This window comes from Mus caroli, chromosome 7 (genome assembly GCF_900094665.2).
Source record: "Mus caroli chromosome 7, CAROLI_EIJ_v1.1, whole genome shotgun sequence".
NCBI classification, from domain to species: Eukaryota; Metazoa; Chordata; class Mammalia; order Rodentia; family Muridae; genus Mus; species Mus caroli.
In genome coordinates this window covers 94,816,813-94,835,275 of record NC_034576.1, presented here as the reverse complement: position 1 = coordinate 94,835,275, position 18,463 = coordinate 94,816,813, and the positions used below count along the sequence as shown (strand labels likewise).

Sequence of the window (18,463 nt, the reverse complement as noted above, 5' to 3'; positions counted from 1 at the left end):
GAAGCTGGCAAAGCAAGGAGAGCACAGAAAATATTATGTTCTATTTTTTTTCAAAAGAAGACATCTTTGATGACCTAGTGACAGCTAAACACCTATACCAAAGATCCTGACAAATCAATTAGGACCGAGAACTGATGCTCTGATTGGGCAAGACAGAAAACATCATAACCGTAACAGAGATAAATTTAAATTGTCTGTGTGTGCGGAGGGCGGACCATAAGTAGGTTAAAATGAAGTAAGAGCTAGGTATTTTATTGTACCACATCCCTGCACTTCTGGCATTTGGGATGCAGGAGGATTGTTGCAAGATTGAGCTCATCCTCTTTGCAATGCAAGTGCTAGGCCATAAAAGCAAAACTATCTCAAAACAAACAAACAAAAAAGAACAACACATACAAGAAAAACAATGGGCAAATAAAACTATACATTTGTCCTACAAGCAAAATAGTCTAATATGGCCAGATATGGTTAATATCGCAGGGGCATATTTGGTCGAGTGAGTCATCTCATTAATAAGGGATATTATGCCATGTTCATGTCAAAGGGAAAACCCAGGGAAATGGAAAACACAGAAGAATGGATGATCACTGTAAAAGCAGTCTTCCAATGAGTAAGACGTTTTGAAATCCAGCTCACAACCTAAGGACTCTCCCCAAAAGGAAACAGACACGTTCTTTCACTTTCCTGGCAAAAGTTCCTTGCCACATGGTCATAGAAAAATAAAGTAGAAGTGAAATCATGAAACCATTTCTTACTTTGTCTCAAGAATGCACGGAGGGCAGTTTTCAGTTGACAGTAACCATGAGGAAGAGAGGGCTTTAGAGATTTGAAGATGTCACGGAAATGTGAACGTTTTCTCAGAGAAGGAGAAATTGATTTTCCTAGTGAACTGTTTAAGAATATTTCAGGAGAGTTTTGAGAGGTATAGGTCAATGCTAAAGAACTTAATGCAAGCTGAGTGTTTCCTTGGCCATGGCCAGCAGCTCGCATGCTGACATAGAATGAATAAAAGGGGGTTTAATGACCGGTAAACAGAGCTAAGATTTTGATGCATGGAACAAATCAGATAAATGTTAAATGTGTGCAAAGAATATATGAGATGGGAATTGAGAATCCTGGACTAGGCTACATTGAGTGTGTAAAGGAATGACAGACATAAAGGATGAAAACTATGGGGAAACCATGAAATTAATGGAGATTGTGGAATTGTGGGAGAACTCTGCCGAAGACAGTTCATGGCACAGAGAATTTGGGGGTGTACAATTAATGGAAAGTGACAAATTAATGTATGATTGGAAGTCCCAGAACATGGAAACATAGAAAAGGAGTGCTTGCTTAACAGTAGGAAATATAAGTACCTATGAGAATCCAGACTAGAACCTGACATTACTTGACTCCAAATGAATTCTCTCTCTCTCTCTCTCTCTCTCTCTTTCAACTTGATATTAGCCTCTAGTTATCTGCTGACTTATGCACCAAGCTAATAAAACAGTGATCTCTTAAAGATGTGTGTATACTGAATAGGGGAAGGAAGAAGAATCAAGCACATATTGAGACCTGCTTAGTTGCATAGGCCCTGGACTTAGATGGGCTATATAAACTTAAATCTTTCACAGTGCCTCACTAATCACATTGCCAGCTCTGGAGAGAAGGGTAGTCATTTACAAATGTGTGTAGTTTTTCTTCTTTCTCTCTCTCATTTGAGCTAATTTCCCCTAATTTCACTTTCTCTATTTAGCATGCCATTAAAATTTTATCAAAGTCCATAATGAATGTTTTAAAGACTCCATCTGGCAAACAATTAACTTCCTATGTAAATTTCTTTAAGACTACTCACACTCAATAAAAATTAAACTTAAATGAAAAATTTGTTGACTCATGAAAGTGAATAGCAGGAAATTAAAGAGGAAATATAAATATAAATTTGAAAAGGTCCATAGTATTAACTTATACTTGAGTGATAGCTCACAGGGTAATAATTATCTTTTTCATTTTACATTAATGAATTATAAAATTATTAAAATGTTTAGAAGATATGCAAGAAGAACTAAAATCACCTCAAATCCTTAATAAGATGCCAGTACTTTTAACAGATTGATGCATATACTTTCAGGTCTCATATGTGTATTTATGTGTGTGTTTTATATATGTATATATAAATGTATATGTTGTATTTATTTTAATATAACACAAGTAATAATTATTATTTAATATAATTATTCTACATATATTTTTAAGTACAGAAATTAATAAATAGTTATTCAGTGAAAGAATAAAACACCTCTATGTAGGGGTGTGGATTTCTCAAATGAGAGTAGGGGTGTGGATTTCTCAAATGAGAGTCAACATTACTATGTTCACAAGTTATTTAAAGGATTTTGTTAATTTCTTGAGGTATGATTCTCAGGAGTTGCTAATAAATATAAATGGGTTCTCAGAATAGTTCCCAAGGTGCACCTGACATTAATACAGAAGCTACAATAAAATCTGAGGTCATAGAGATGCAGAGAGGTAAGGGCAACTTCACTGCAAACAAAAGTTAATAACCTTGTCTGAGATTGAAAAGATGTCTTAGAGACAAACAACATCCTAACAAAAGTCATACACAGTCACGTCTTAAATCTGGCTCATTACTATTTTCATATAAAACATCTCTAAATAAAGAAGACAACTCGGGGAGAGAAGAATCAAGTACACAGTGAGGCCAGTTTAGTTGCATAGGTTCTGGGTTAAGATGGCTTACCATTTTTGTTTTGTATTGTACCTCACAAACCATATGGCCACCACACACCTGTCATTCTTAAATATTTCTTTCATGTGTGAGCTTTTGATTATGTTTTTTACCAAAATGAAATATGACACTGCAAAAATAATTAGCAGTGATTCCATCCCTCAGAGTGTTGAGATTTGCTTCTTGTATGAGAGGACCATAAAAATTATGCATCTTGAGTTTATAAATAACTAATCATCTAAGGGTGATTCTCTCTTTAAAAAGTAAATTGCTTGCTAATATCTGTCACTAACCCTCACAAACAGTATTATAAATTGTGCTGGAGTCCTTTATTCTCAGCTGGTGAGAAGCTTCAACCAGACTGTGGGGGTCTACCACTTTTCTCCAATGTTTAACTTTCCCTCTCTTTTATTTTTTAAAGAAAAGATCACTTCAAAACTTTTTAAAAATTTTATGAAGAGTTTTGGTATTTTTTTCAGTTTGATTTAATTAATATTTGATTGTGTTTTAAAACTACATTAAATGATTTTAAAATTGTTTAATGCAATTGAGATATGCTTTGTATTCCTGGAATTATAAAGTATTCTAAAATGATATTGAAATATAACTTAACAATTACTTGTACTTAAATTTGATATGATTAATATTATATGAGTATATAGTAACATAGTAAACATATTTTTAAGCCTTCACTGTTAGAAATAGTATTTAAATTTAATATGATTAATATTATGTGGTTATATAATAAAGCAGTAAACATAATTTTAATCCTTCACTGTTTTAAATAGTGTAAATATGAGGAGTTGTGAGATATATCTACTCTTATGAATGTAATTGTGCTAAACCTATGCTTTTTTTTTAACCAAGTTTTTTGATCCCTATTTCCAAATTAACTAATTTTGGGGACTGGTCATTGTTACTGGAAATTACAACTCCTTTGAAATGTTTGCCAATTAGATCCCTAACTATTCATGCTCCTTCACTTCCTAGTGGGGGTAAGTAAACAGTTTTACCCTCACCATTAGAAAGATATAAGTATCCTGATAATGCTTTCTGACACTCTTTTCCTAGATGGCCTTTGACATTTCTTTTGTGTTTTGCAAATATATTAGGGCTGGGTGGCAGAGTTCCCTTTATTTGTCAGAAGTCATTTTCAAGGTCCTTCCCACATAGTTTTCAGAGCTCTGCAGGGATGCTGTGCATCTGCCTTTGTGGATGGGTTGGAAGTTTATTACTCCTCTCATTAATGAAATAGAAGATGTGTGGTAGCTGTCTGTCAGATTACATCAGTATTACACAGTGGAGAACATCCTGTAGTACGTCATTAAAATCTACTGCCAAATCATCATTAATAGCAAAGCATTCAGAATAGAGCTGCAGAAGCTCCGGAGCCATTTCTGCCTTCCCCATTCATCTCCCCGAGTCCTGGTGACATAATTTACAAGTTGACCATTCTCGTTATTCAATCTTTTATCCCCATGCTCTCTACTGCAAGAATTTCACTAATACTCTCCCTGTAAATCTGGCACAGCGTTTTGGGTTAAGAAATTCAATTTTGCATTTTCACAAGACAACAAATTACACCTAGAAGGTAGAATACAAAGTTAAGGATTTTAAATTTTCTTACCCTCTCCAATGTAATTTCTTCAAATTCATATTCAATTTCTGTTCCATTGACCTAGTAATAGGGAGAAAAGAGGGTGAGAATTACTAATGCATTTTGAATATGATATTCTACACTTAAAAGTGATGGGGAACTACAGGGGTGGGGACATGCACCGGTCCTTCCAGAAGATCTACTTCATGATGTACTTTTTATTTTATTTTTCTCAAATAAAATGAAGTGCTACAAAAATAATTAATGATGATTCCATCCCTTAAGAATATTACCACTTGTTTCTTTTTTATGTGAGGGACAATAGAAAATATGCATTGCGAGTTTATGAACAACAAACCATATAGGGGTAATCATATAACTACAAAGAAAATTGCTTGCTAACATCAGTTTAAATCTTATCAATAAAAGCTAAAGTATGACCTTTAAAAAGACAGTGTAAAATACAGAAGTAAATGTTCACAGTCATCTATTGGATGGAACACAGGGCCCCTAATGAAGGAGCTAGAGAAAGTACCCAAGGAGCTAAAGGGGTCTGCAACCCTATAGGAGGAACAACGATATGAACTAACAAGTACCCCCCAGAGCTGTGTCTCTAGCTGCATATGTAGCAGAGGATGGCCTAGTCGGCCATCATTGGGAGGAGAGGCCCTTGGTCTTTCGAAGATTATATGCCCCAGTACAGGGGGAATGCCAGGGCCAGGAAGCTGGACTGGGTGGGTTGGGGAACATGGTGGGGGTGGGTATAGGGGGCTTTGGGAATAGCATTTGAAATGTAAATGAAGAAAATATCTAATAAAAATAAATAAAATTAAAAAAGATATATTGCTGTAAAAAAAATAAGACAGTGCAAAACTACACGTGATCTTTCTCCTCATCCCCCCATCTCCTCCTCCTTTATTCTATTCCTCTTCTGCCCACTTCTTTGTCCTACTGCTCCTCATTTTTCTCCTTTCTCTTGAGGGCAAAACTACATTAAATAAGCCAAGTCAGCTAAGAAATCCCATGTCTTCAATGACTCAAGTCCAAATAACATATCCCAACTACCCTTCACTTTGCTTGTTGGGAAGCCATGGACCATGAAAACATGTTCAAAGACTTCAGAAGGAATAAATAAATAAAGTAGGATACATTTTGAAATTCCTCATTAGAAATCATTCCAACAACCTAAACAACCCTTTAGTGGATTTAAATGTAAAATGAGGAAGACATTTTGAATATAGCCAGGCACCTACATTTCAACAGATGTGCATAGAGAATTATGAGGAAATGCTTTAAAATCATCTGCCGAATGTTCAGTTCCTATTTTTATCTACTACAGATTTCTTCTTACCCAATTAAAATTTCAGAGAAAAACCTCTCAAGTTGTCTATTGCTTTTATTCCTCCCTAAAGTATATTTCAGCAGTACCATTAGACTGTAGGAATCATCCAGCTACGGAACTGAGATTTCTTTAAGAGGCTAACATCAGTTTGGTTTCATCCTTACACAATTTAAATATAGTACACGAGACTAAGTGCTCTATGGAGGCAGGGACTGGATAGCCAGTCTCTTTCCTTGATGTAGAACTTGGTCAAGAGGGAGCTGATGAAACAGCAAAGAGAAAACAACGAGTAATGAAGATAAGTACACTACTGATCTACAACCACAGATATTTGCCAATTCTCTTTCATGAGAAATATCATTGATGGAAGTTGTACCTGCAATTGTAATGACAAAAAAAATATAGAACCACAAGGGTGATGGACTATGCCTCAATGACTTACTCGGAGCATGTTTTTGATTATTCAATTACATGAGCTAATTGGTGAATCACATTTTACTGTGTTATTACATTATCAAACAGACCTAAACTAAATTAGATTTTCTGGGCTTCAGCAATTCAATGACTCACAGAAAAGGGCTCAGTGATGTCAGAAAGCTCCAGCAGCTTTCAGAACGGTTTGGTTGAGCACATGTAAAAGAAAAGGAAAACAAAAGCTCTCAAAACTCCATGTATATGTATTCTCCTGTTTGAAGTTTTGATTATTTTTTAACTTTCCATAGTTGATAGAAAGAGGGCACCAGGAGGAGACTGAATTAATGTGATGTGTTTTCATTCGCTCAGTAGGGCTCCATGAAGCTTTTGTTTGCTTCACTGGTTTTCTGGAGGGAAACCCTTCACATTATTAAAGTGCTGCAAACTGGGGAGGGGCAGTAAGCTTCAGCAAGAGGAAAATAGCCTCTGAGAGTAAATAGCCAAAGATTCCTAGTGAACAGCATTCTTTCATAGAGTAGTCAGAAGACAAAAATATTTTACAGGTTTGCATAACAGAGAATACATAATAGCATATATAATTTAGCTTCGCAGTTCTAAGATTATGTATGCCGAATATTAGATCCAAGATTCATTCCAAATTCACATCAATTATTATTCTGAAGATTACTAGTAAGTTTCATGAACAGGTAATATAGGCCGAGTCAGCTGACTTCTTTGTACTCTAAGGATCTTTAGTTTTCCATTAAAGAATGTAATGCTATTTGTATAATTTAACAATATCCAGGCTCTTCTCTTAAGAATAAACAGTGACAGCCAGGATGTAATCTTGGTCTAAAAAGATAATTTTGTGTTTGCACCAGAATTATCAAAATTAAAGAGCAGTGAATACTTTTTTTCATTTTTTATTAGATATTTTCTTCATTTACATTTCCAATGCTATCCCAAAAGTCCCCCCATACCCTCCCCTCCCCACTCCCCTACCCCTCCCCCACTCCCACTTCTTGGCCCTGGTGTTCTCCTGTACTGAGGCATATAAAGTTTGCAAGACCGATGGGCCTCTCTTTCCAATGATGGCCGATTAGGCCATCTTCTGATACATATGCAGCTAGAGACAAGAGTTCTGGGGGTACTGGTTAGTTCATATTGTTGTTATACCTACAGGGTTGCAGATCCCTTTAGCTCCTTGGGTACTTTATCTAGCTCCTCCACTGGAGGGGTCCTGTGATCCATCCAATAGCTGACTGTGAGCATCCATTTCGTGTTTGCTAGGTAAACCAACATTTCAACCTTAACTTGTAAACAATTTAAAATATGGAATCATAAAGCTAGTGTGGAAATTCAGGAATAAGTTACGTTAGAGGCTCTAATGCTTATTCCCTCATTAGAAGAAGAGTGACGGCTGTGTTCTCTTGATGAGCTCTAAGGGGAAAAAAAAGTAAGATACAGACTCTGTTGGCAGAGATTTGGTAAAAAGAAGAAAACGTAAGACCTAAGAATATCTGTATTTCAATGAGAAGTTCCTAAGTCTCAACTGATTTTTGTGAATGTTTAGAGCCCTTTCAATTAATTGGACTGGGAGAATATTCCACATATATTTAAAGAATGGTAATTTACTGTGTGGTGATGAATCAAGGAGTGTCTGCAGAGAGTCACCTCACCTGTCATCTTGAGCATCCTTTTATGGAAATCAAAACTATGTTGAGTATGGCTCTCATTTGCTCCTATCAATGGACGTACAACAAACATCCACTGTTGTATGATCGTCTCCTCAAGATCTCAATCTAATCCACATCAGTTCCTCAGCATGCAGCTTTTTAAATTGTGTGTGTGTGCATATTTTTTATGATGCATGTGTATGAATGTTCAAGAGCATGTAAGTCACAGCATGTGTTTGGAAGTCAGCGGACAAACTCAGGTATTGGTCCTCACCTTCTATGTTGTTTGAAAGAGATCTTTGTTGAATAGGGCAGGCTAGCAGGCCCATAAGCTTCTAGGAGATACTCCAGACTGGCCCTTCCTTCTCAGCATAGAAACACAGTTATAGACCTGTGCGAATTTTATGCATGTTTGAGGGATTTGAACTCATGTCCTCACATTCCTATAGCAAGCACCTTATTTGCAAGCATGTCTCCCTAATTCTTCTGATATAAAGATTTCTATTCAGGATGTTCTCTTCCTGAAAAGATTTCTAACAAATCCATTTTCTCTTGACCAGTCACATTTTCTGTGACCTTTAAGCATCTTAGTAATGCAGTGTTTCTGATAGTACGGAAGACAGAAAGCTGCATGATAGGAGTCCATGCTACTCTAGCCCTGGCCTTGCTCACCACTTTGTAGTCTCTTTCTATCGTGAAAAGTAGAAAACCAAGGGATTGGCATTTTGTAAAATCAAGAAGATATACAGAATTTCCCAGTTTTGAAAAATATGGTTTCAGCACAGCTGGCTATATCCATTGACCTTGCTTATTGTCCGCCATAGCTATATAACATGATCCTATAGGTGAAAACACACATAGTTTCACTCTAGGACATAAGGAAATCATTCTCAAAGCAATTGGGAAACATCCTACCTTCTTTTGTAGCACTGATATGTGCTATGCAGGCTGCTGGTGGAAAAAAATATTGATAGAATTATCCATGTGGGACACATTATGCTGCACTACCTACCAGCCAGGTAGTGTATGCCTACTGGTTCATATGTTGGTTATGGGGGTAACAAACAGCTTTCTGATTGGATTTAAGGCCTGTTCCACAAGAGGGAATCTCTTGTTTGGTACTTGTAATCTAGTCAAAGCCCCATGGCTGAGAGGTCACAGTTCTAAGTTAGAAGCTGTTACTGTTTTGCTAAATGTTCATGTTGTCAAATTGTTTTCTAAGTATTTACTTATGTATTTATGTATTAAGTATATTTATTTATTTTTAGTTGTTAGCAATCAATGCAGAGTCAACCTGCTAAGAATAAAAAACTATGAGAACACAGCCCTAAGGGGACATGCTCATCAGCAAGCCTTTACCAAAGGCTTAGGAGACATTGCAGGAGAGGTAACAGAAAGAGTACAAGAACCTGAGGATGAGGAGGCACACTGGGAGATGCTGTACCATGACACAGTGTGGCAACCCACAACACCTCCCTTTACTGAGAAGCTTCTCGCCATTGATAGTTGGTGGGAATAGAAAATAGTTCTTTGGGTATAACCATTGGTAGGTTTCCCATTCTCCAGCGCTTCCAGAGGCCCTTCATCTATGTACACATAGGCAAACTAATTGGGCTGAGTGAGAGAGAGACAGAGAGACGAGAGAAAGACAGAGGCAGAGCGAGACAAAGAGAGAGGAGAGAACATAAATTATAAGTTAGGGGAAAAATGTGTTACAGGGCTATGTGAAGAGTTAAAGGGTAAAATAGGAAATAGATATGACCATGTTTTAGTGCATATATGGATGGAATTTTCAAAGATAAAAATATTTTTCTTTAAACTCCACATGGTAATACATAAACCAGAGACACTGAAATTTATAGAGGAGAAAGTGGGGGAAAGCCTCAAAGTCATGGGCACAGGGGGAACATTCCTAAACAGAACAGCAATGGCCTGTGCTGTAAGATCAAGAATCGACAAATGGGACCTCATAAAATTGTAAAGCTTCTGTAGGGCAAAAAATACTGTCAATAAGACAAAAAGGCCACCAACAGTTTGAGAAAGGATTTTTACCAATCCTAAATCTGAAAGGGGACTAATATCCAATATATACAAAGAGCTCAAGAAGCTGAACTCCAGAAATTCAAATAACCCCATTAAAATGGGGTACAGAGCTAAACAAAGAATTCTCAACTGAGAAATACCGAAGGGCTGAGAATCACCTAAAAAATGTTCAACATCCTTAGTCATCAGGGAAATGCAAACCAAAACAACCCTGAGATTCCACCTCACACCAGACAGAATGGCTAAGATCAAAAATTCAGGTGACAGCAGATGCTGGCGAGGATGTGGAGAAAGAGGAACACTTCTCCATTGTTGGTGGGATTGCAAGCTTGTACAACCACGCTGGAAATCAGTCTGGCGGTTCCTCAGAAAATTGGACATAGTACTACCGGAGGATCCCGCAATACCTTTCCTGGGCATATATCCAGAAGATGTCCCAACCGGTAAGAAGGACACATGTTCCACTATGTTCATAGCAGCCTTATTTATAATAGCCAGAAGCTGGAAAGAACCCAGATGCCCCTCAACAGAGGAATGGATACAGAAAATGTGGTACATTTACACAATGGAGTACTACTCAGCTATTAAAAACTATGAATTTATGAAATTCTTAGGCAAATGGATGTATCTGGAGGATATCATCCTGAGTGAGGTAATCCAATCACAAAAGAAGTCACTTGATATGCACTCATTGATAAGTGGATATTATTAGCCCAGAAACTTAGTATACCCAAGATATATTTTGCAAAGAAAATCAAGAAGGAAGACCAACACATGGATACTTCATTCCTCCCTAGAATAGGGAATAAAAAAACCCACGGAAGGAGTTACAGAGACAAAATTTGGAGCTAAGACGAAAGGATGGACCATCAAGAGACTGCCCCACCCGGGGGGTCCATCCCATAATCAGCCACCAAATGCAGACACTATTACATATGCCAGCAAGATTTTGCTGAAAGGACCCTGATATAGCTGTCACTGTGAGGCTATGACAGTGCCTGGCAAATACAGAAGTGGATGCTCACAGACATCTATCTATAGGATAGAACACAGGGCCCCCAATGGAGGAGCTAGAGAAAGTACCCAAGGAGCTCAAGGGGTCTGTAACCCTATAGGTGGAACAACAATATGAACTAACCAGTACCCCCAGAGATTGTGTCTCTAGCTGCATATGTAGCAGAAGATGGCGTAGTCGGCCATCATTGGAAAGAGAGGCCCCTAGGTCTTGCAAACTTTATATGCCCCCGTACAGGGGAATGCCAGGGCCAAGAAGTGTGAGTGGGTGGGTTGGGGAGCAGGGTGGGGGGAAGGTATAGGGGACTTTTGGGATAGCATTTGAAATGTAAATAAAGAAAATATCTAATAAAAATAATTTTAAAATATTCTTCTGGTTTCTCTGGTAGCCAAAAAACAATTTGATGCCACACATCATCCAGCACTTTTCTGGGCAGGAAGCCTTCCTGATCTCATATGGCACTTAAAGAAAGAAAGAGCAAGACCCACAGTCCACTGACATTCCAAGTTGGTACTTAAAGTTATCATTTTATAAACTTGGAATACTTAATATATATATATTTCTGCCTCTGGAAATCTTTAGTCTATTTTACTGTCTTTTTTCCTCCTTCACTGCTATAGTAACCACCTGCCTGGATGCTAACAGAATTTGATTTCAAGATTTATTTTTGTCTCCTGAAAAGATACTTTTTTTTTCATGAGTAGCACAGGTGAAGTGTTTCTTGCTTTAATCTTTTAAAATTGGAATCTTAATGATTTCCTTGATTTTTAAAAAATTTACCACCTTTTAAATTTCCCTAAAGCTAAGAACATACTGAACTTCAAGAATAACAGATTCTTACATCTCCCAATGCCACACATTTTAACAAGTGCTGAAAACAGAACATCAAAGCACAGTCCTCTTAAGACCAAACACGATTCTGCCCAAAGAACAATTATTTGATATTTATAAAGAAGCATGTATAGTGACAGATACTGAGGAAATAGACTTTAAGATGTATACATAGTCTCATGAAATACATCCTTTAATGAGAACTAACACACAGGCATTTTAAGTCCTCATAACAGTGAGGCAGGAGTGGGTAGGTATGGAGCACCCTCTTGAAAAAGTGGGGAGAGAGGGTGGGATAGGGGGAAACTGGGAATGGGGATAACATTTGAAATGTAAATAAATAAATAAAATAAAACAATAAAAAATTTTAAAAGTGTGACATACAATATAGGAAATACAGATTCAAGTAATGGCCACCATCCCACTATTTACCATGTACAAGGTTATTGAATATCTAGTATTTGCAACACATACAGATTCAGTTCCTTCACTAAATAGAATGCACTAAAATCCATGGTGGTTGATTTTGACTACCGGTTTCTTTGTCTAAGTAATGCTTAGTTAGTGGGAGGATGGTTCAGTAGGTAAAGTGCTTGCATGGGGACTTGAGTTAAGATTACCAACACAGACACACACACAGACACACACACACACACACACACACACACAGAGAGAGAGAGAGAGAGAGAGAGAGAGAGAGAGAGAGAACAGATGACACCTACTCCTTTACCCAGAATATTAACTCATCCAAATCTTCCCCAATTTCTGTCTATTCATTCTTACATTTTCCTTTTAGTACTGACTATTCCAGTGTGTCGTCCTGGCTATTTCATCACTCATCTATCAGTGCTCACATTCTGGATGCTGTTCCCAATAGATTCTCAATTTGTAGCATCATTCGTTAAAACTTATTCATAGTAATCTTCAAAGTAGTTTAGAGTTAATTTTACACCTGGGTCACTTTTACATCTCTTCATTCTTATGTGGGTAACCACCAATAACTATTGTCCATTCTTACAAAACATGGATTGAGATGAAGTAACAGGTGAGTCTAACCAGAAGACTCAGGAAAGGATTCATAGCAGTGAGCAGTGGCAAATGAGTACAGGGGCATATTAGCCACATCCCATGCTGGGCAGAACTGGCCTAATAGGGAACTTGTATTGATTCTGGAGCTATCATGGTAGGCAACCGTGATTGGGTAAAAATGCTCTTGTTTTCTTATGCACATTGATGATTTTGGAGATTTTTCCCACCAGCTCTGACCTTTTTCCATAAAGGTCCTCCCCTATCTACTGACCTTAACATTCAGTATTAACATTTTTCTTTTGATCGCTATCCTGAAGACCTTAGCCTGGAAACCTATGGTATTTCCAGATGGTAATTTTCCAACCTATGAATACCATCAGCTATGTCCATTCACCACACTCTACAGGATTCCCCAGGAAAGAGGAATCTAGGTGACAAAGTGGTGCTGTGTCCTGTACTCTAAGCAAGTATCTCACTAGCTTCCCCAGGTCAGCACCAGAGAGCTCAGGTTTCTGACAGAAATAAAAGGTAGCTTCCTTTAGTGTTAGAAGATAAAATAAACAGACAGACAGACAGACAAACTGATAGATAATAGATGATTGACAAATAGATAGATAGATAGATAGATAGATAGATAGATAGATAGATAGATAGATAGATGATAGATAGACTCTATTTGTTCTACCTCTACAGAAAAGAAATTACAAAGAACACTAATGCTCCCTTTCACTAGCTTTAAATCCTGTTTTTCTTTTGCTATCCTTGTGGAACTTAGGCATTGTCAACTTTTTCTTAAACACAATCTCCCACCAGCCTGGAATGCACCAAAAAGCCTAGACTGAGTAGTCAACCAGGCCCCAGGATCTGTCTGCCTCTGCTTTTTGCCACCATGCCTTGCTTTAAAAAGTGGGTTTTGGGGTTGGAACATAGATCTTAATGATTGGAAGACAACTATGCTACCAAACAGCCTATCTCCCAAATCACAGTTATTAATATTCTTGGCTGAGATTCTAATTTTGGTAGGAACAATGTTTCTATTTCTCACATGAACGTCTTCCATCAGCAAACTTTTATTAGACTTTAAGTTAAAAATCCTAATCTTAGTTAAACAAATTTCTGAACTCAATGAACTGCTAAATTACACTTTCAACCAAATAAAAAAATCACTATTCTATACTATCTCATTCCTGAACAATTTTTTCCTCTCAGCCTCTGTTATTTAAGCCTCCATAATAATAGAACTTTGGACTTAAAGAAATGATTGTAATCATAATAATGACTATGCTTTATTTTTTAATTAAAACTATAACATTTTTAATTAAGTAGTTTTTCTTACTCTAGAAGTGTGATACAATATTGTTAGTATTTTCACTAAGTGAAGTAAAGAAAAATAGTTTAAGATTCTTACGTGTGTGATAAAAAGAAGTCATTTTACGTATTTGAAACTGTCTTGATTAAAGGCTTCACCAATGAAGTGGCAATGTAGTCACTGTGTCCATAATTGGATTTGTTTCTGATTCAGGAATGGTTCTCCTTCTACCCACCTCTCTCCCTCTAGCTTTGTATAATGTGCAAATGGGAAAGGAACAGGTGGTTTTAATGTATTCACTTGCCTGCATCCTGGTGCAGGCTGTTTTAGTTTTTGGGTTTAAATATTTCATGAGCTTGAATATACTCTTTGAGAACACTAAGTGTTGTAACAAACACAATTTATCAGTACTAGTCAAGGAGTACAGGGTTCTCCTTCCATCAAATCCCTTCCTCTCCTTACCACCTGCCTGTATAAATTGCTTAGTCAATCAAGTTGTCCAAAAGAGCTTAAAACCAATCAAACAAGTGAGGAAACAAAACCACAGGCAAACTAAACCAAATCACCGCCATCACCAACAAAAACAGCTAATATAAAGCAAAGTGACATAAAGTTTGATTGCTAAATCCCAAGAGACATTTTAAATTCGATGTAAACCAAGAGCAAGTGAGTAGTTTCCTTTTATTCAAGTGTAAGATGATATAACACTTGACAGTGCATGAGCATCATCTGTAAAGTCACCACTGTTCTTTGTTTGTACATTAATAAATTCATTTGAAATTATTAACACATATTAATTTTACAAAGTAACATGGATCAACGGACATTTCCACTCATGCATAAAATGTGCCTTGCTCATCCTTGACCTTGCTCCTCTTGATTAGCCCTCTGCTCTTTGTCTTTTCCTATCTCCATTATCTTTATTAATCTCTTGCAATCTGGGTTGTGTTTCATAGGGTGTACTGGCTGGTTTTGTGTCAACTTGACACAAGCTGGAGTTATCACAGAGAAAGAAGCTTCAGTTGGGGAAGTGCCTCCAGAGATCTAGCTATAATGCATTTTCTCAATTAGTGATCAAGGGGGAAGGGCCCTTGTGGGTGGTAATATCCCTGGGCTGGTAGTCTTGGGTTCTATAAGAGAGCAGGCTGAGCAAGCCAGGGGAAGCAAGCCAGTAAGTAACATCTCTCCTTGGCCTCTGCATCAGCTCCTGCTTCCTGTCTTGCTTGAGTTCCAGTCCTGACTTCCTTTAGTGATAAACAGCAGTTTGGAGGTGGAACCTGAAGAGATCCTTTCCTCCCCAACTTGCTTCTTGGTCATGATGTTTGTGTGAAAATAGAAACCCTGACTAAGACATAGGGATATAAGAGCTAGGCCTAAAGGACTAGAAAAGCTCTTCCACACATATTTTCCACTAATCCTTCACATTTCACTCCAATAATTAATATCCTATTTTATATACAAGTTACCATATTCTTATAGGCACTGATATAATCTCTTGAAATACATTTTCCTATTTCATTTTTTAAAAATCATTTGTTCTGATATTTTCATCCTGTAATTTTATTGCTCAAGTCAGTTCAAATATTTTTTTCCTTATCCCCAAAGAACATCTTGGAACATCTACAAACGGTTGTAAAATTTAAAAGTGCCATGACGTACCTTTCTAGATGTATACTCTATTCCCTCTGTTTAATATTTTCTAGCTAAGCAATTGTGCTGGGCTTATGATATGTATCTTCTTTGGGTATTCTTACTAATGTCTTGAGCCCACTAAATATTTTTACTCAATGGGAGTTATTAAACTTTTTAGAAAAGTGATTTTGAGCCTAGAATTCCCCATGTATTAGATGAAGTCTTACTAATACAGTAGGTAACAAAATGAGCTTTTCTCTTCATGGATTTGAATTGTATTGAAGGTATTAATTCCTATCATATTAGCCAAAGAATGTCTCTTCTATAAAATATTCTCAATAGAAATACCCTGAATAGACATCATTATACTCTATAAAACTATAAGAAAAGTAGTAATAACAATAATGATTTACCATTGTAATCACGGCAATACCAGCACAACAAATAATATTTTTTTCTATTTCTGCTGCAGGCCCTACTACTGCCATAAAGCGACTTCTTCAACCCCCACACCATTGCCACATCTGCTGCTACCACTGCCAATAACTACTAACATTGCCAAAACTACTACCACTAAAATTTCTGTTGTGTTCTGTAATGTCTGCCCTATGGGCCAGGCACTTTCTTAAGTTAATCTAATTATCATAGTAATCCACAGAGCATCAGGTGTGAATGCTAATTTTCTTGTTGAAGAAGCTAAATTTCTAGAATATTTTTCTCCCAAGTTACATAGCTATAAGCAATACAAATTGGAACTACCTTGTTCATTATTCTCATATTTTTCATCGTGGGAAATACATGTTCAACATGTAGTCTCTATTAACAAGATTCACCAATCAGTATGTACAGTGAGGAAGGAAAGGATGAAGATACCCTCCGTCTGTTAACAAAGCACCAGCTGTCCCTCCTGCGTTCCTCCTCGCCACACCTAGCACGGGACTACTGACCACACTTGGAGTCTTCAGCACAATCCACTTCCTTGCTTCATAGTCACTGGTGCTTAAGGAAGCACCACATGTGAAATCCTTGCCTTTTCTGAAGTACTGATAATAATTTCTCCCCCATAGTAGCCACATTATAAACAGTAAACACATAAATCAAGTGTATCTCATGATATGTGATTTCTATTTGCTCTGATCTTCAAAACCTTCATATCTAAAGTTTATATGCTCCAGTACAGGGGAACCCCAGGGCCAAAAAGGGGGAGTGGGTGGGTAGGGGGTAGGGAGGTGGTTATGGGGGACTTTTGGGATAGCATTGAAAATGTAAACGAGGAAAATACCTAATAAAAAATAAATTTAAAAAAATAAAGTTTTGCTCACCATTATCAGTTTCCAAAAAGGCAAACCACCTTGATTTCTCTGCAGCAATTACTTGTCAAATCTTGAGAGCAATAAGCTACCTCCCTTTTCACCTAAATATGGGTCACCCTTTTAGCAGTTTGCAACATCAACCCATCAGTTCACAAATATGCACTGAGTGACCGCTCTTCTCGTTTTTACTAGTTCATTGAAAGTCCCCTTTCTAGCCCATTAAAAGCCCATCTATTGTTGCAAAAGAGCCACGAGGCTTTATCTGCCTGATAGGTCATCTAGTTTGTGTTGTTTTAAAGAAAAACAACAACAACAACAAATGCCCAGGAGTGCTTGCTGCACAGAAAAGTTATTGCAATAATTTTGGTTCAGAAACTCTGGTGGGAGAAAGTATATCACGGATTTATTTCCCCTTCTTGATGTACCTTAGGATAATGACAAACACCGATTATTAGTGTCTCTATGTCCACTTCCTGTCCTCCAGTGTGGCAAAATACAGAAACTGCAAGGTCCTGATTTGTGTCTTTGCAACCTATATTACATAGTGCTGATGAGAACGCCACTCATCTATACATAACTTTCAATATACTATTGCATTCCCTTCTCATGGTAGCCTTTCATCAGCAGATATCACTGTCACCTCAATATTATAGGTGAGTGAGAAGCTAAAAGAGAAGAAACAACTTGTTGAAAACTGTTCAGCTGATGAACACAAATGCCTCAATATGAGTCTAGGATGGTTTCAACTTTGACTATTAAGCTGTTTCTATGACATTGTACATTGTATCATTTGAAGAGAGATAATCTTAGACTAAATCCTAAGAAATTTCTGGTAAGTAGCTATCATTTAAATACAGAATAGAAACTCCATGTGGTTCCATCTGAGAATATAATAATACAGTGTGGTGGTTAGGAGCTGGGATTCAGAATTCAGGTTACATTGGTGCACAACCTGATTCTTCCATTCTCTAGATATAAACTCTGGAAATTAGTGACTGTCTATGATCCTTTACTCCTCATTTATAAATCCATCTCCTATCTCACTGGTTTACCTAAATCCTAGATGATACAATAGCACAAATCTCTAGCTCTTGGCACATAGCAATAGTTATTCTCATGTTCTTCCTAGGTTGGCTATTATCTGATCTCTCTCTCTCTCTCTCTCTCTCTCTCTCTCTCTCTCTCTCTCTCTCTCTCTCTCTCTTAATATTTTATTTACATTTCAAATGCTATCCCCTTTCCTTGTTTCCCCTCTGAAACACCCCCCCATCCCATCCTTCCTTCCCCTACTCACTAACCCACCCACTGTCCTGGCATTCCCCCACACTAGGTCATTGAGCCTTCACAGGACCAAGGGCCTCTCCTAACACTGATGACTGACTAGGCCAACCTCTGCTACATATATATGTAGCTGCAGCCATGGGTCTCTCCCTGTGTACTCTTTGGTTGGTGGTTTAGTCCCTGGGAGCTCTGGGGGTACTAGTTGGTTCATATTGTTCCTCCTCTTGGATTGCAAACCCCTTCAGCTCCT

The 18,463-nt window shown here is 37.4% G+C and overlaps 1 protein-coding gene across 6 annotated transcripts in view; it reads right to left on the bottom strand.

The window, feature by feature from the left end:
- Positions 1 to 18,463, bottom strand: part of Dlg2 (discs large MAGUK scaffold protein 2) — a 1,891,758-nt gene that overhangs the window by 598,756 nt on the left and 1,274,539 nt on the right. For all 6 annotated transcript variants that reach the window (XM_029479404.1, XM_021169155.2, XM_021169152.2 and 3 more), the window contains one exon: positions 4,359 to 4,409. In XM_029479404.1, the coding sequence (XP_029335264.1) occupies positions 4,359 to 4,409 (51 nt within the window). The remainder of the gene's footprint in view (positions 1 to 4,358; positions 4,410 to 18,463) is intronic.